Genomic DNA, 15,475 nt, shown 5'->3' with positions numbered 1-15,475 from the left:
CCTTCACTATCATAAGTAATCATACATATATCAATATTTTTAATAAAAATAAAACAATTATTTTATTTGTAGAAAAATAAATTTAAAAATTGCGCTATTTTCATTTATTATCCAAATTTTAATTTCTTCACATTATACAGTTCGTTGTCGGCGGATACATATATATGTATTAAAAAATTTGTTGTTAAAATTACATTTATTGTTTTGTTAAATAAAACAGTTGTACCTTTTAATCAAGCGCTATCAAATATAATTGAGCATCGAATTAAACTTGTTTTTCCATCAATTCCATCTAGTTGTAAGTATCTTGTATCACAAAAAGCTCAAGAAAATGATCAATGATCATACATTTTTAACACTAGCAGTCAGCAGATTTATGTTTTTTTTTTCTTTGCTCATTGCGTTTTTATTGTGCTGCAGATAGAGTGAGACGTGAAAATTCAAGCTGATTATTATTTCATTGTAAAAAAATACACCTTTCAGCTAATTGACTGATAAATAATGCAATCAAACTGCACTTTACTCACATACTACTCTTGTTATTAAATCAATGAATTTTGAATTGCATTATCTTATGTACAAATTTAATACAGCTCTCTACTAAATAATAAATGAATAAATAATTTAATAGTTCGAGTATACAGTCCATCGATTTGGATTTTCCACTCGTAAAATCACTTTCGTACTTAGCAAAAATTTAAAATCGTTTCATTCTATAACTTAACAATTAGTTTAACTTCTTACCTTTCCTCAATTTTATTTAATTAAATTCTATATTTTTTGTTTTTTTAATAAATATTCAATCGATTTTTATTTTTCATACTCAGTAACAACAATAACGATTAATACTTAGAATAAAAAAAAATATTCGCATTTTTAAAATCACGATAAATATACATACATTTATATATTTATTATTATAACTGACTTGCATAGGTTTTTTTTTATAAGTTACGACGCGGTTTTGAATAAATTACACCGAATCGAAACGTAATATTAATAATAATAAAAATATCAACTCTTTCAATCACTTAATAGTAGTGTATAGTAATAATAATAATAATAGTAATAGTAATTATAAATTATCGAAATAGATTATCACACGCGCAATTTATAATAGTAATAATAATATTTTTCACGCCGAAAAAATATGTACGTTATTTTATAACAAATAAATAATATATAATAGTGTCGAAATTACTGAGGTATATTGCATATATTTAAATTATTTATAGGACGGCGTGAATTATATTTATATATAAATATATTTAACTTGTTATTTAATTTCTCGTCTTATCTGTATATTTTATTTTTTATTGTAAAAGCGACTTTCAAATTTACGTAAATTATTTCGGTATATTTTATTACAAAAGCTGCATCGATTGTTTTTTTATTTTTATTTATTATATATATTTTAATGTGTCGCTCAATAGGCTCATGTATTATTGGTCCCCTGAACCTTAAACTTGTACTTATTTATTTAATGCACAGCGAATTAAAGGCATTATCAAACAGTGCCTCCCACTTTTTAAAAATATGCAATGACAACTGGCATAATTGTATTACAATTTTATTAATCAATTAAATAGAATTTTAAAAAATTACTTACAGTTATCTATTAGGAGTTGAACGAAATTTGATAAATAAATTTTAGCCCACGAAATTAGACATTTCAAATTTCAAAATTGATATCAACTGTACGTAATTTTATTAAAATCTATTTCCCAGCGAACTGCCCTTCAATTAATTGATAAAATTTTGATACGCTTATGGCAGAAGTCATTGAATTTTTTAAAAAAGTATCGAGCACAGTCTGAGCAATTTAATAAAATTTTTTTTGTGACATTTTTAATATTTGTGCTGTATAAGAGATACATTTTTTTTATAATAAAAATAATTGTGCAATTAATGGTACAAAGAATAAAATAATTGCAAGCGTGACAATTTTCTGAGGTTCAGGGAAATATTTTTTATTTAAAATCTTTTTTATCAAAAGTTTAGTAAGTTGGGGCATATTGTGCGACGATTGCTGTCTTAAGTTTTCTTTTTTTCTTTTATAGTAATACAAAACAAAATATATGTTATAACTTTGGTATATAGAAACTTTTTTAACGTCTTGTGCTCTGTTTTAAAGTCGTTTTTTATATCAGTAATATTGTTATTATTTTAATATAATTGTTGTGTATAAATATTGCAATACTGTATCACTAAAAAAATTTTCTCTAAGGCCGCGACTATTTTGCATTATTTTGTGAAATTTTTTATTTATATATTATATTTATATTTATATATTAATTTAATATTTTCAGCGTGATTTACTCACATAAATAATTTTTTTTTTTTTTTTTTTTTTTTTTTTTTGAAATAAATACTCTCCAAATAAATGACAAAATCATTATGATTTTACATACATATATGTATATATATATGAGAATTGTAAATTACAAATTAATAATTACCCTTCGACGTACTAAAAAAATTTAATCAATGTGTAAATATTAAAAAGCACATTTCGGCATTGCGTTTACTTTAAAAATTGCAACTCTATAAATGTATATATCATAATATCTATTTTTCACAATAGATGAGTGCAATATTTTTCACATATGGTAACATAAAAATAATATGTGCTGACGATAGTTGTCTTCTGTGCGAAAAAAAAAACACTTATCAATCGGAGTATGTTAATTGTCATGTCACGGGGTCCAGCCCCGTACGTGTCTTTACAGATAACAATAGTGTGATTGCCTTTTTATTAACAACTCTATCGCATGTATACACAATAATACACCACACAATTGATTGCAAAAACCTCGGTAACTTTCAAGAGCGCTTTTGCGCCCATTTAAAATCATCAGCACGTGGTTTGTAGCCAGTTGTGGCCTCAATAATTGTCTCGAGGATGTACCAAAATTTTAGTTTCTCCAACGGCCAATTTAACCACCCGGTTGTTATGCAAAAGTAAGTTTCGTGAGGCGCAACATGATGAACTCGATGATGTCTCCGTGGGAGAATCACTCGGTGTTCTTGGAGCCATACGACCCAACCGGGTAACCCGAAATATGTATGAGACCACTTATGAATCTGCAGGAAATTATTTAAGACTCATAAAAAAAAGTCAACTTCACTCTATTTATATTTTTTACTAGTAATATTTTGCAATAAACATTTTACCTGATTAGTCATTGCTACAAATATCGCAAGCTGCCACCAATAGCAGCTCCATAGAAACCTCCGCTGAATTTCCAGCTCAGGCAGAGTAAGAAAATCCCACGTGAGTTTACACAGCGCCGGTATAGTGACCATGAAATTATCGCCGTTTGTTTCGATGAAGTCATGTCTCGTTATACTTGTTGGATCTATATGATGCTCGCGAAATGGCCTCAGGAAATTCTGAGTAATAAAAGAAAAGAAAAAAAGAAAACAATGAAAATAAAATAACACCCAAGCTTCTAATATTATCGATTTATTTAGACGACTTACTTTTCCAAGGATAGGCAACTCCACCGATCCCCACGTGTCTGCCGCCCAGTGAACTAATCCAGAGATGAAGTCTGCAGTTACAATTCCACATAACGCAGCAATTACTATCGAACTTAAGTTCTCCAGTCTTAATCGTATTACAATAAAAAATGAATTCACTGCCATTAATGTTATACAGATCCCTACGCAGATACATTCCTGCGTTCTCTTTCCTACACATAAATAAATATTAGATGTTATTATTTTTTTTTTTACTCAAGTTAAAACACGAATTCAATTTCTGATATGATGTGATATTAAATTTATAAATAGACGGTTAGATAGGTGTAGTTTAAGTTTATTACGAATCATGCACGTTTATATAACTAATAATAAATTAAACTAGTTGTTTAATTAAAACTTCAAGTCACGAAATAAAAATATTACTTTTATCTGTACTATTAATTTAATTAAAATTTTAAATTTAATATTACGGGCATTCTTAGATACTACCCCCCTCCCCCACACTTTTTAAAAATATTAAATGATCTTCAATGCTCATGGCGTATTAAAATTTTATTAATTATTTAAAAAAAGTTACAAAGATTTAAAAAAAAATTATATACGGTTGATATCAATTCTACAGAAAAAAAAATCTTTACGCAAAATATTTTTACTCGCCTTAGAAAAATTTCGTTAAACTTCTAACTGATAATAACTGAGTAATTTTTTAAATAATCTATATATCGGCGACAATTATCAGTAAGTACATTGTCCTTTTTTCAATTAACGCTTTAATTTTTTTGAAATTAATTAATAAAATTTTGATACTGTCGACAGTTTGTCATTAATTTGTTTTTAAAAATGGGAGCGGGTACTATCTGAGAATGCCCGTAATTAAAATAATCACTGACCTGTACTATATAGATTGGCAAGTTCCCGAGCACCTTTGTGATTGGGCCCCCATCTGGGGACAGTGCTGTGTTCAGGTAACGTTTTTGTTGTTGTAACAACAGAGTTAGCATTCGGATCATCTTCGAGCATTGAATTTTCGTAGATTTGTTGCTCCGTTTTAACTGGCGCCAAAAAATTTGTCGCCATGGTACAAGCAGTGGTGGCCGCTTTCTCCAAATGTTGTACACCCGTATTCATTGTCGTCATTTTCGATGTTGTAATTGTACACGTATAAATATAATATATATCTGTATATAAATAAACTGATAACTACACTGATGAAATCATTGTAGTCTTCAATAAACTGAAATTTTCTAAAAGTACACTGCGGCGTTTTATCACTCTGTTATTAATATAAAGCCAAAAACTGATAACAAGATTCAATCTCACTGTTGTCATAAAAATAGTGATAGGAATAATTATTTATAATTTTTATTACATGCCTCGTTGTAAAGACACTGACGGTTTTGTTGAGCCGATTTAAAGGTACAGTGACCGGTGAATGAACCTCTCGGTAATGCATCAGGTAAATATTAAATGAAACGTCGACCCCTCAGTGTCTATTATTTATTTGAAGGTCGATGTCACGAACGTTGAGTGTATAATTATTTTTTTTTGTTACTCATCAGAACAATTAGAGCCAGCATCATCTACTATTAGTTGCTTTAAAAAATAATATCGGCTGTCACCACATATTTTATTATCTGAAACAAACAAATAAGTTATTTTTATCTTAATGACTTCCGATAACGTGCACTGGGTATTTAGTTTATTATAAATTTATGATTATTATCAAGTACTTGATGATTTATTTCTTCAAAATTTAATTTAATAAACTAAATATTTAAAATGTCAAGTGTAAGAACTTGTAAGTTTGTGAACCAGATCAGATAATTATACTGGATGGTGTCAGTTGGTCTGTTGTTGCCACGACAAGAGTAAAGGAAATAATGAACAATAAAAAAATATATCAACATCACCGGACTCACTCTTACTCACCAGTAAAGTAGAGTTACAGTACAACAGACCCGAGTGTTGATGATTCAAATGAGGAATGTGTTTATGTGTATGATTAGAGCGATGATACACGCCGTAGATGTACACACACTTAAACTTGGGGTATGTGCTTGCAGTTGACGAGGTTTTGTGCGCATTCGCAGCCAATTAACTGTTCAAAGGCACGACAAATAAGAAGAGATTGAAGAAAAAAAAGTCATGCTATGAATGAGTGTCATGTACCAGTGAATTAAAAGCTTCATCTTCAAATTATATATTATATTAATAATTGTGAGTTCAATTCATCACACATCAGAGTACTCCGATTGTGACTGATGATTTATGACCAGCCTACAGGATTATAGATACAGATACAGATAAAGATAAAGATAAAAATAAATATAATAATTGTAGTTAAAATATTATTCTGTAACTGACCTTGGTTTGGTTGAATTTAAAAGAAAATAATAATTTGTACTTCTTAGGTAACGTGACTTGGTCTCATCTGCAGCGAGTTTTTTAAATAATTTCGACTCGATGTATTTTTATTTAACACACAACTAAGTGCAGCCTTTTGTAATTTATCACTTTCTTTGGTTCACCTGATTTAGCTTTTGATATTCTTCTCTTTCGTTAAACTTCATCACTCCGTCTGTATATATATACATATACTATATATATGTATATATATGTTACGTATGTCATTATGTGTATTACTCCCACTTGACTGGTGTTTGATCTTTTTTCTCTCACTAAACTGTCTGAGTAGTCTGGTAATTGTCACGGCACATAACGGCCCGGCGCCTTTACTCGCTCACCGACGTCCCGTCCACGAGTTTTTAAGGGCATGCAAGATCGACGCCGTCTGCCGACGACGCCCTGCGTCGCGACGCTCGCAGCGCCGTCTCATGGCGCAATATTATCTTTATATTTGATTGTATAATTTATCCGCTCCTTTTTTCTCCATGTCCTATTCTCCAATTAAATTATTTTTTATTTTTCACTTTAGCAATCCGACGAATTAGCAAAGAGCTTCTTGTACTTGGACTTATTAAATATACTGAAACTCTAGGTAATTTATGATTACAGCTATTAGCGTTTAAATCCTCAAAGGTTTCCGCTCCGAAAGCAATAGCTGTTTTTAAGCTGTTAATGTGAATCAACTTAAATTAGACACTTGTGGAGTCTCTTTATCGTATTGTGGAGATCATTGAACTCAAATCAACTGGACTTGTCAGTTTCATCTGGTTACCTTTGCTCGAGTCTGTCGACATAAAAAATAATTTAATTTATAAATAAATTAAAAATAAACGAGCTAATCAACACCATCCCCAAGCTTATGACGAGGTCATCGCGAAGACCTTTGATAACAACGCAAAAAAACGGAAGGAAGAAGTTTGCTATCGATTTTACACGCGGTTTACAGTTTAATATGAACTTTAACAATCGATCCGATTTAAATAACGTATGATTATCGTCCGATGAACACGTGGTTGAAAATTTTATTTCGTCGGGCATAAATAAAATATAAACCTTTATTACCGTCCTTGTAAATCGCTCAAAGTCAATAATAATAATAATGACACGCGGACACTTGTTTAATTAATTTTAAACGATAAAATCTTTTCTTAACTCGATTACTTTTTGCTTCATCTCCACTCCCGCTTTTCGTCTTCCCACTTTACAACCTAATAAACATCGCATTTAAAGTACCGTGGGGATAAGAAAATTTACTGCAATAAAAACTTCTTTTAAATTTAGCCCTCGCTGAACGCATTAGTGATAAATCGTTCTAGTACGTGTTCAATCATAGGATCCTTGTGAAAATGACTGATTCCCTTTTCAACATCAAACCCCAGCGGTTACTTTCTTAAGTCTATAGAGCCTCTACTCAGATGTAAGTACCGATCGATTGAGCAAGAAAACAGTCAATATTTTATTACTGTACCTCACATACTAGAGACAACACCGATGTCTTTACGATGCTACCGTAAATTAAATCGGTCCCTAGACGTTTTCTTTAGTTCCTGTGGATTGCGTGTGCATCCACACAAAACATTAAATCTACTATTTTATATCTATTACAGCAAAACATCAAGTTTTATGTACCTGCAACATAAAAAAGCATGTACGTATACATATATATGTATGCTTAACATAAATTTGGTTGCGTAAAAAAAATAGTGGAAGTAAGCCAATTATTTATAAACTTATATACACAAGTGGAAAACGCGTAGGAATTATGTATAACTAACATGATATGAGTGGATCGATTGTCACGCTAGAATTAAAGATATCGATCGTCAGTCACGAGTTTTAATTTTACTTCAAATTCTACTTCATTTGCTATTCACCCAGCCGACCGATTGTTTATTAAATTATACGTTAATTATTAAGTAAACTTGTCGTGTAAATATTTATCTACTGTTTTTTTTTCTGTATTCCAATAAAAATTAATTGACTAGACACAGGAAAATACCTGTAAGGTTTGATGAGTATCTAGTTTAAATGATTTGCGAGACATTAATTATATTCACCACAAATTGAAACATATTTATGCGTTAGGATGTTGCTGAGCACATAGCGAACATTCTAAAAGTAGTTTCATTCATTCTTTGATTGTGTAAAATATATATACATATGCGGTTTTATCTAACACGACATGTATATATTCATTACGCACGCAGATACTCCGTCATATTGCTGTATATATGCACATATATATGCTATAAGTCTGGCATTACTTCACTCTTACTCATATCATTGTAATCAAACTGAAAAATAATTCAAACTTCCGTTTATTCAAATTTCAATTATAAAAAATCAAATAACTAATTAATTAAAATTGTGGTGATTGATTTTATACATTACGAGGTAATTATTTTTGATGTAAATAATTGAAAATTGAAAACTATTTGGTGTTGCGATGATGATATCGCGGAAGAGAACCTTGTACGGTCTGTGGTAGTCAAAGAAAGATGAATTTAACACGAAGGTCATTTGTCGATATATTTGTGTCAAGATGTTGAGCTGATGCTCGACACTTTTATAAAACGATGTACGAGAGATGAATGTTTTGTAGACAATGCCAACGGCAGTCGATGTAATTATTTATGATAGTCTAGACAGTAAATAAGTGTCCGGGTTTAAAGCTTTTGATAAACCAGGCATCGTTATATTCGTTGACATATCGCATGTTGTTGAAGAAACTAGAGTTATTATTTATTAATAATATGTGCTTCGATATATTTCGCCCCACATGTTTCACTGCAGCTGACAAACAAAAACCAATAACATGAAATATAAAATGCACCCGTAATTGAGTTTTACCTGAAGGCCACCACATCGATTTAATAAATTATTAGTCGCGGTGTAGAGAATTTTATGGAAAAAAAAGTCACACCCACCTGTTTCATATTTACTTTCTTGTGATTATCAATCCTTGTCATACATATCTCGTTTCTTCATCCAACAGCAACAATAATTCTAAATGTCAATTGCTGTCGTTTAACTCCACCTGTCAGTGAGCAATTCATTTTTTTACAGATTTATTAAATCAAATTATTTAAATAAATTTCCCATGAGGAAAATTGATGGCCAGTAGAAAATGATTTTTTTGAATTATTAAATGATGTTTTTTTAAGAGAATAATAAATGACACAAAAAAAGTGGGAAAATTAATTTGAATTTAAAAAAATGTCTAAAGTCACGGCAGGAATAAAAAAGTTTTTTTAATGATGGCGCCACTTTACGGATAACAATTTCCATGCTTTTGTGATTTTTGTATATGAATTGTCAATAAACATGAAAAAATAGTTTTTTTTTTATAAATATTTATGTTTTAAATAATTAATTTAAGAGTTTAAGGTTTGTATTTAAAGTTTAGAAGTTAATTTTTTTTATTTATTTTGTTTAAATTATTTTTTTTTTACTTAAATTTAAAATTTGGAGTTTTCTTTTTTGAACGATGACATTTTATTTAAAATTTAAAAATATTTTAGGACTAAAAATGAGATTATCAATTTTTAATGACAATGATAATGTATTATTGTTGGGAGAAGGTAATTTTTCATTTTCTGTTGTATTGTTTCAACATAACCTAACAATTTCACTTACCGCAACATGCTACGAAAGTGATCCCATAAGTGATTCTGCTAAAAATAACATTGACTATTTAAAAAATAATGGTTCGTACTACGAATTAAATTATTATATACATAAAATTAAATAAATGTCTAGATGTCAAGATATCTTGATAGCAAAATCGTGTTTTTCTATTTTAGGAGTTTGTGTTTTATTAGGAGTAGACGCAACAAATCTTGAAGCAGATCCTGTTCTAAAAAGTAAAAAATTTAACAAAATAATATTTAATTTTCCTCATGTTCTGAGTAAAATGCGATTAGATTTGAATCGCGATTTGCTAAACAAATTTTTCCGATCAGCTGGAAAAATATTAGAACCCAGCGGGCAGATTTTAGTGACTCTGTGTAACGGTCAGGGTGGAACCAATTTCGACAAACCCCAGCGACTGTGGAGCGATTCATGGAAAATAAAAGAAATGGCAGCCCACGGTAATTTTATTTTGACAGCCGTCGAGCCATTTGTGACAAGTAATTTTAAAAATTATTCGAGCACTGGATACCGAGGGCAGGACAAGTGGTTTTTCATGGACTCTGCTCTTACTCACGTGTTCCAACAAGCAGATCCTCCTTCTCTAGAGCATCTGCGACCTGTTCAAACGATCGATTCCTCGAGTTTTTATTCACCTGACCCACGATGGACCGATATCGCTTCCAGTCGTCAAGAAATTATCGGCCCTCCGGATTTTGTTTTCGACTTGACATTCATCGTTACGCTAAACTTCGATGAGCTTTTTTTTTATACTGTTTTATATAATAACGCTGGTCGTATTATCAAAAACGTTGAATTTATCCGGTACTATAAATTTCCTGATACAGAAAATATATCAAGAACTTATAGAATAACTTATCAGTCTGATGAAATACCGCTCTATCGAAAAAGAGTTATCGAAATTCATGAAAATATTATAACTAAATTATTAGAAGATAATCTCAATGTAAAATTCTCTAGATGACAATAAATGTAAAATTCAATGACTGGATACGTTTGTTATTTATTGTTATTGTTTTTAAAAATTGCTATACGTGATTTGTTTCAGATGCAGTCGCTTCGTCGTCTTGGAATTTTAACTCTAAGAAATACGATCCGTAAACATCCTGCTGTTAGCACTGTTATATATAAACATGAGACTGTAACCAGAAACAATTTGCGCCGCGCGATTCATTGTTCAGCTTGTTTATTTGTTAACGCTGAAGAGCCAGCAGCTGTTCCTCTGAGAAGCAGGAAAAGAAAATCCGAGTCAGAAAACAGCCATCACTTTATCGATATTAAAGCGGTAATTTATTTAAAGTAAATCCAATTATTATATTTATAATAAATTTGAATACAATTTAATAAATTATTCCGTTAGCTGAAAGTCGTAGGAGGCTCTGGTGGCAACGGATGCATATCTTTCCTCCAAGTATGGGCTAACGAATTTGCTGGACCTGACGGAGGAGACGGCGGTCATGGAGGTCACGTTATTTTCCAAGTACGCTAGAGTCTGCTGTAATTATCATTTGCGATAGACTTTTTTTTAGTTAAATGTAGAACTTTGCTTAGGCTACGAAAGAAGTCACGGATTTGAGGCAAGTGGCGAGTCAAGTTCGAGCTGAAAGTGGGGAAAAGGGATTTCCTAAAGATTGCGGAGGGAAAAATGCGCGGCATACAATAATTAAGGTTCCTTTAGGAACGATTGTACGAAATCCGGAGGGAGATATTATAGCGGACTTGGACGAAGAGGGGATGATGTTTATTGCGGCTCGAGGTGGTGCTGGTGGCCATGGGAATGCTTTCTTTACTTCCGATGTTAATCAAGCGCCACAGATTGCTGAGGTTGGTGCCAAAGGAGAAGAGAAACAGTATTTATTGGAGCTCAGGAGTATGGCAAATGTTGGATTGGTAATGATCCTTTCTAGTAATTAATAATTTCAATTGGATTAAGTAATGATGAATAATGGACAATATTTAATTCAAGATTGGACTTCCTAATGCCGGAAAAAGTACTTTGCTTCGAGCGATATCAAGAGCAAGGCCCAAAGTGGCACCATATCCATTCACAACTTTGCGGCCTCACTTGGGAATGGTTCTCTATGATGATTACGAGCAGATAGCTGTGGCAGATTTACCCGGTCTTATTGAAGACTCTCATAAGAACCGTGGATTGGGTATAATGTTTCTAAAGCATGCTGAGAGATGTGCAGCTCTTTTGTTTATACTGGATTTGACTGCGGATGAACCCTGGGAGCAATTTAATGTTCTTAAAAGTGAAATTGATCACTTTAGCAAAACTTTGTGTCAGAGACCTATACTAGTAATCGCAAATAAAATAGATGTACCAGGAACGGAAGATAAATTAAAAAAACTAAAAGAAAAATTAGACTTACCGATAATTCCTATTTCAGCAAAAGTAGGCACTAATATTTCGACACTTTTAAAAGAAATTCGTGTACTTTATGATAAGGAAGTAGAAGCGAGAAATTTAAAAGCGGCGATTGAAAAAGAACAGTGATTTGTATTTTTTATTATAAATATATTGTAAAAAAAATCAACAAATTTATTAATTTTTTTTTAATCATAAGCTTGTGAAAATTTTAAATTTGCAGTCTAATTTTTTTCTAGAGTATAGAAAAATTTTATAATTTCTAGGGTATTATTAATTACCAAGCTTTGAAGAAGCAAACTCCTTGGCGAGCTTGATGACTTCTTTCAGACACGAATAGTTGGGACCAGAAGCTTGAGCGGCTTCAGCTTTGCCGCCGCCTTTTCCTCCCATCAGTGGAACAATAGCCTGTATCCATTCGTTGGCAGTCAGGCCTTTTTGGACAGCGTCTTTGGGGACCGAAGCGAGAGCAAAAATTTTCTTGGTGTCTTCGTCAATTGTGAAAAATAGTGCACTGGTACCAGGTGACAGTGTCCTCACTTTCTTCAAAGCAGCGTCAAGTGCTTTGGTATTATTATAAGCCTGGAATTCTTCAACCATCACTGGAGTGCCTATTTTGTCTTCAATAATCAACGTTGCCTTCTCCAAAACACTTGTAGCAACAGCTGCTTTAGCTTGACGCTCTCTGTCATCAAGCGTTTTCTTCATCCCATTCAGCGTATTTCTCAGAGTGTCCTTCTTCCAAGCCGCAATTGTTGCTTGCGACACATCATTCAGCAAATCTAGGATATTCTTCGTGTGTTCTTTAGTGTACTTGAATTCTTTATCATCGGCCATATTTTTCTCAATAGTATTAAGTCGATTTTGCAAAATTTCGGCTTTGTTGAGAGCTTTAGCGGCTTCTGGACCAGTAAGTCCGACAATCCTACGGATTCCTTTGGCAATGGCTTCTTCAGAAGCAATAACAAAGTTTTTAATATGACCAGTGTAGTGTAGATGCGTACCCCCACAAAACTCAACACTTGTAACCATCGCACCCGGACCAAGAGGATTTTTTTCAAGTTCATCAATTGGCACGCCCATACTGACTATTCTCACGGGATCAGGATAAGTCTCCTCAAACATTGCTCGCAATCCTTGTATGGTCTTAGCTAACCCCAGTTTACTTTCTCTGGCAAAAATTTTTCTATTGTCTTCTACTAACTCCATAGTGAATTCTTCAACTTGCTTGATATCGTTCGTTGACATAGCACCTTTATTTGTGAAATCAAATCTCAGACGATCGGGAGCGACAAGTGATCCCTTTTGGTCTGCCTCAGTGCCAAGGACTTTTCTCAATGCAAAGTTTAATGCATGAGTTGCTGAATGATTACTCATTATCAGACGTCTTCGAGCGGTGTCGATTTTTAAATTTAATTTATCACCTTTCTTCAGAACTCCAATACCAACTGTACCAATATGAAGAACGTATCCACCTCGGACTTGAACGTTTGTAACACGAACCTCGGCACTGTCATCATCATTACCAGATTCTTTAACCAAAAATCCTTCGTCGTAAATTTGACCACCTTGTTCAGCATAGAAACAAGTTTTATCCAATAAAATTCCAACTTCTTCTCCAGGTAATGCTTCGTCAACAAATTTTTTAGCGCGTCTCATAGCAATCACCGTTCCAACACACGGTTCAAATTTATATTCCGCATCTATTTCATCTGTTGAGCTGTAATTGTATTTGTACGAATCATCAGTTGGGGGGATACTCATTTTTTGCAATTCTGTGATCGCATGAACGTCAAGATTTATCTGATCATCGACACCACCAGCTTTGCTCTGTGATGCAAGCTGGGCTGCTTTTTTAGCTTCTTCATAGCCGGCCATGTCGACGCACATGCCTTTTTCTTCGGTCATCAGCTGCGTGAGATCAACAGGGAATCCGTAAGTGTCATAAAGACGCCAGGCAACATCTCCTGGTACGACTTTAGCGTTTTCCAATTTAGCAATAGTACGATCAAGTAGATTACGTCCACGAGACAGTGTTTTCAGAAACTGTGTTTCTTCTTCATTGATAACGTCAATAATAGATTGGGAATCTTTTTTCAATTCTGGGAAAGTATCACCGAGAAGATTGACGACAACATTAACTAGAGAGCCAAAGAATCCAGGCTTAGCGTTTAGTTTTTCAGTCGCATAACGAACAGCGCGACGTAAAATTCTTCTCAATACATATCCTCTTCCGGTATTATCTGGCATTCCACCGTCAGCTAAGGCAACAGTAATAGTACGTGCGTGATCAGCCAATACACGGTAAGCCATATCTATGCCATCTTTATCTTCATCACCTACTTTTCCCGTGTAAGGTCTTGCTCCTGTCCCACTTTGAATAGCATCAAACAGCGGCACAAATAGATCTGTATCATAATTAGCGCGTTTGTTCTGAATAACAGATACCAGTCGTTCTAAACCTAGACCGCAATCAATATGTTTTTTCGGTAAATTACGTAGACTGCCATCAGACTCACGGTTGAATTGAATGAATACAAGATTCCATATTTCTAGAACATCTGGGTCATCCATGTTGACCAAGTGAGCAGCTTCTCTGCCACCGATCCGATCAAAGTGCAGTTCGCTGCATGGACCACACGGTCCAGTCTCTCCCATCTCCCAAAAGTTGTCTTTCATACTTCCCGGCAAGATGTGTGAGGGTGGAACTCCAACAGATAACCACAGCTGCTTGCACTCTTCATCGGCAGCGAGATTGGCCTTCTCGTCTCCACCAAAGTAAGTAACGTACAGCCGGTCAGCTGGCAACTTCATCACCTGGGTCAGAAACTCCCAAGCCCACGTGCATATTTCCTTCTTGAAGTAGTCTCCGAATGACCAGTTGCCCATCATCTCGAAAAACGTGTGATGGTAGACGTCTTTACCCACGTCGTCAAGGTCGTTGTGTTTCCCACCAGCTCTGATGCACTTCTGGGAGTTTACAACTCGCACCCATTTAGCCATGTCGCTGTTTGGGTCCACAGTACCCAGGAAAATGGGCTTGAACTTAAAAAAAATTCATGTTAACCCAAAATAAATATATAAACTTCAGAAATTTAAATTGAACTGCGTACCTGGTTCATCCCAGCGTTGGCGAACAGCAGAGTTGGATCATCATGGGGGATTGTAGAGCTAGAATGGACATACTGGTGGCCTTTTTCTTTGAAGAAGTCAATGTAAGCTTGACGGATTTGCTTCGCAGTCATTGATTCGCCCATTTTGATAACCTAGAGCAAAATAATTATATCAATTCCTCTTGCTGGAGTTGCAAACATATTTTAATTAAGAGGTTTTGGTTAGAGTGTAATTTTACCTTAGATGTTTCAGTGAACTGATGCAATAATTTTTTTAATTAGAAAATGATTTTTCAAAGTCTGATAGCTTTTTCAGTAACAGCTGGTGCAGTTAAGTGCAGCAGAGAAAGGCGGCTGAGATTTTTATTAAATGAATACAAAAATGTGCCCGGTCACATACACATGTGTGTTGACTTGAATTATGTGGAGCACTGACACCAGATGTTGG

At 33.4% G+C, this 15,475-nt stretch overlaps 3 protein-coding genes across 10 annotated transcripts; 1 reads left to right on the top strand and 2 right to left on the bottom strand.

Moving 5' to 3' along the window:
• Positions 1 to 2,369: 2,369 nt before the first annotated feature.
• On the bottom strand, positions 2,370 to 6,262 carry LOC103569812 (plasmanylethanolamine desaturase). Of its 5 annotated transcripts, XM_008547323.2 has the most exons (6): positions 5,851 to 6,262; positions 5,416 to 5,763; positions 4,377 to 5,120; positions 3,484 to 3,695; positions 3,175 to 3,393; positions 2,370 to 3,084 (listed from the first exon to the last, which is right to left on the bottom strand). In XM_008547323.2, exons 3-6 carry the CDS (start codon positions 4,621 to 4,623, stop codon positions 2,824 to 2,826), a joined length of 939 nt encoding a protein of 312 aa, XP_008545545.1. In that variant the 5' UTR covers positions 4,624 to 5,120; positions 5,416 to 5,763; positions 5,851 to 6,262; the 3' UTR covers positions 2,370 to 2,823. The 5 variants fall into 5 exon arrangements, with proteins under 5 accessions (XP_008545545.1, XP_008545548.1, XP_008545544.1 ...); XM_008547326.2 differs by lacking the exon at positions 5,416 to 5,763; XM_008547322.2 differs by lacking the exons at positions 5,416 to 5,763; positions 5,851 to 6,262 and adding an exon at positions 5,217 to 5,405.
• Positions 6,263 to 9,166: 2,904 nt separating this feature from the next.
• On the top strand, positions 9,167 to 12,153 carry LOC103569848 (GTPase Obg). Of its 4 annotated transcripts, XM_053737495.1 has the most exons (7): positions 9,167 to 9,279; positions 9,414 to 9,599; positions 9,696 to 9,755; positions 10,592 to 10,828; positions 10,904 to 11,023; positions 11,095 to 11,433; positions 11,510 to 12,153. In XM_053737495.1, exons 4-7 carry the CDS (start codon positions 10,592 to 10,594, stop codon positions 12,041 to 12,043), a joined length of 1,230 nt encoding a protein of 409 aa, XP_053593470.1. In that variant the 5' UTR covers positions 9,167 to 9,279; positions 9,414 to 9,599; positions 9,696 to 9,755; the 3' UTR covers positions 12,044 to 12,153. The 4 variants fall into 4 exon arrangements, with proteins under 4 accessions (XP_053593470.1, XP_053593468.1, XP_053593469.1 ...); XM_053737493.1 differs by lacking the exon at positions 9,696 to 9,755 and having other exon boundaries at positions 9,414 to 9,473; XM_053737494.1 differs by lacking the exon at positions 9,696 to 9,755.
• Positions 12,027 to 15,459, bottom strand: LOC103569813 (alanine--tRNA ligase, cytoplasmic). Its single transcript, XM_008547328.3, has 3 exons — positions 15,267 to 15,459; positions 15,028 to 15,180; positions 12,027 to 14,959 (listed from the first exon to the last, which is right to left on the bottom strand). Exons 2-3 carry the CDS (start codon positions 15,169 to 15,171, stop codon positions 12,188 to 12,190), a joined length of 2,916 nt encoding a protein of 971 aa, XP_008545550.1. The 5' UTR covers positions 15,172 to 15,180; positions 15,267 to 15,459; the 3' UTR covers positions 12,027 to 12,187.
• Between the last annotated feature and the right edge of the window lie 16 nt (positions 15,460 to 15,475).

The sequence above is a fragment of the Microplitis demolitor genome, chromosome 3 (assembly GCF_026212275.2).
Source record: "Microplitis demolitor isolate Queensland-Clemson2020A chromosome 3, iyMicDemo2.1a, whole genome shotgun sequence".
NCBI classification, from domain to species: domain Eukaryota; kingdom Metazoa; phylum Arthropoda; class Insecta; order Hymenoptera; family Braconidae; genus Microplitis; species Microplitis demolitor.
Note: the sequence above shows the minus strand (reverse complement) of the source record. Positions and strands in the feature narration are given on the sequence as shown.

Bases quoted from the DNA above. Each gene is read 5' to 3' on its own strand.
- LOC103569812 (XM_008547323.2), bottom strand. From the start codon at position 4,623: ATGACGACAATGAATACGGGTGTACAACATTTGGAGAAAGCGGCCACC. The intron at 3,696-4,376 runs GTCAGTGATTAT...ATTTATGTGTAG, and splicing joins TGCCAATCTATATAGTACAG to GAAAGAGAACGCAGGAATGT. The intron at 3,394-3,483 runs GTAAGTCGTCTA...TTTATTACTCAG, and splicing joins AGTTGCCTATCCTTGGAAAA to AATTTCCTGAGGCCATTTCG.
- LOC103569848 (XM_053737493.1), top strand. From the start codon at position 9,441: ATGACAATGATAATGTATTATTGTTGGGAGAAG. The intron at 11,024-11,094 runs GTACGCTAGAGT...AACTTTGCTTAG, and splicing joins GAGGTCACGTTATTTTCCAA to GCTACGAAAGAAGTCACGGA. The intron at 11,434-11,509 runs GTAATGATCCTT...ATTTAATTCAAG, and splicing joins GTATGGCAAATGTTGGATTG to ATTGGACTTCCTAATGCCGG.
- LOC103569813 (XM_008547328.3), bottom strand. From the start codon at position 15,171: ATGGGCGAATCAATGACTGCGAAGCAAATCCGTCAAGCTTACATTGAC. The intron at 14,960-15,027 runs GTACGCAGTTCA...ATTTTTTTTAAG, and splicing joins CCAACGCTGGGATGAACCAG to TTCAAGCCCATTTTCCTGGG.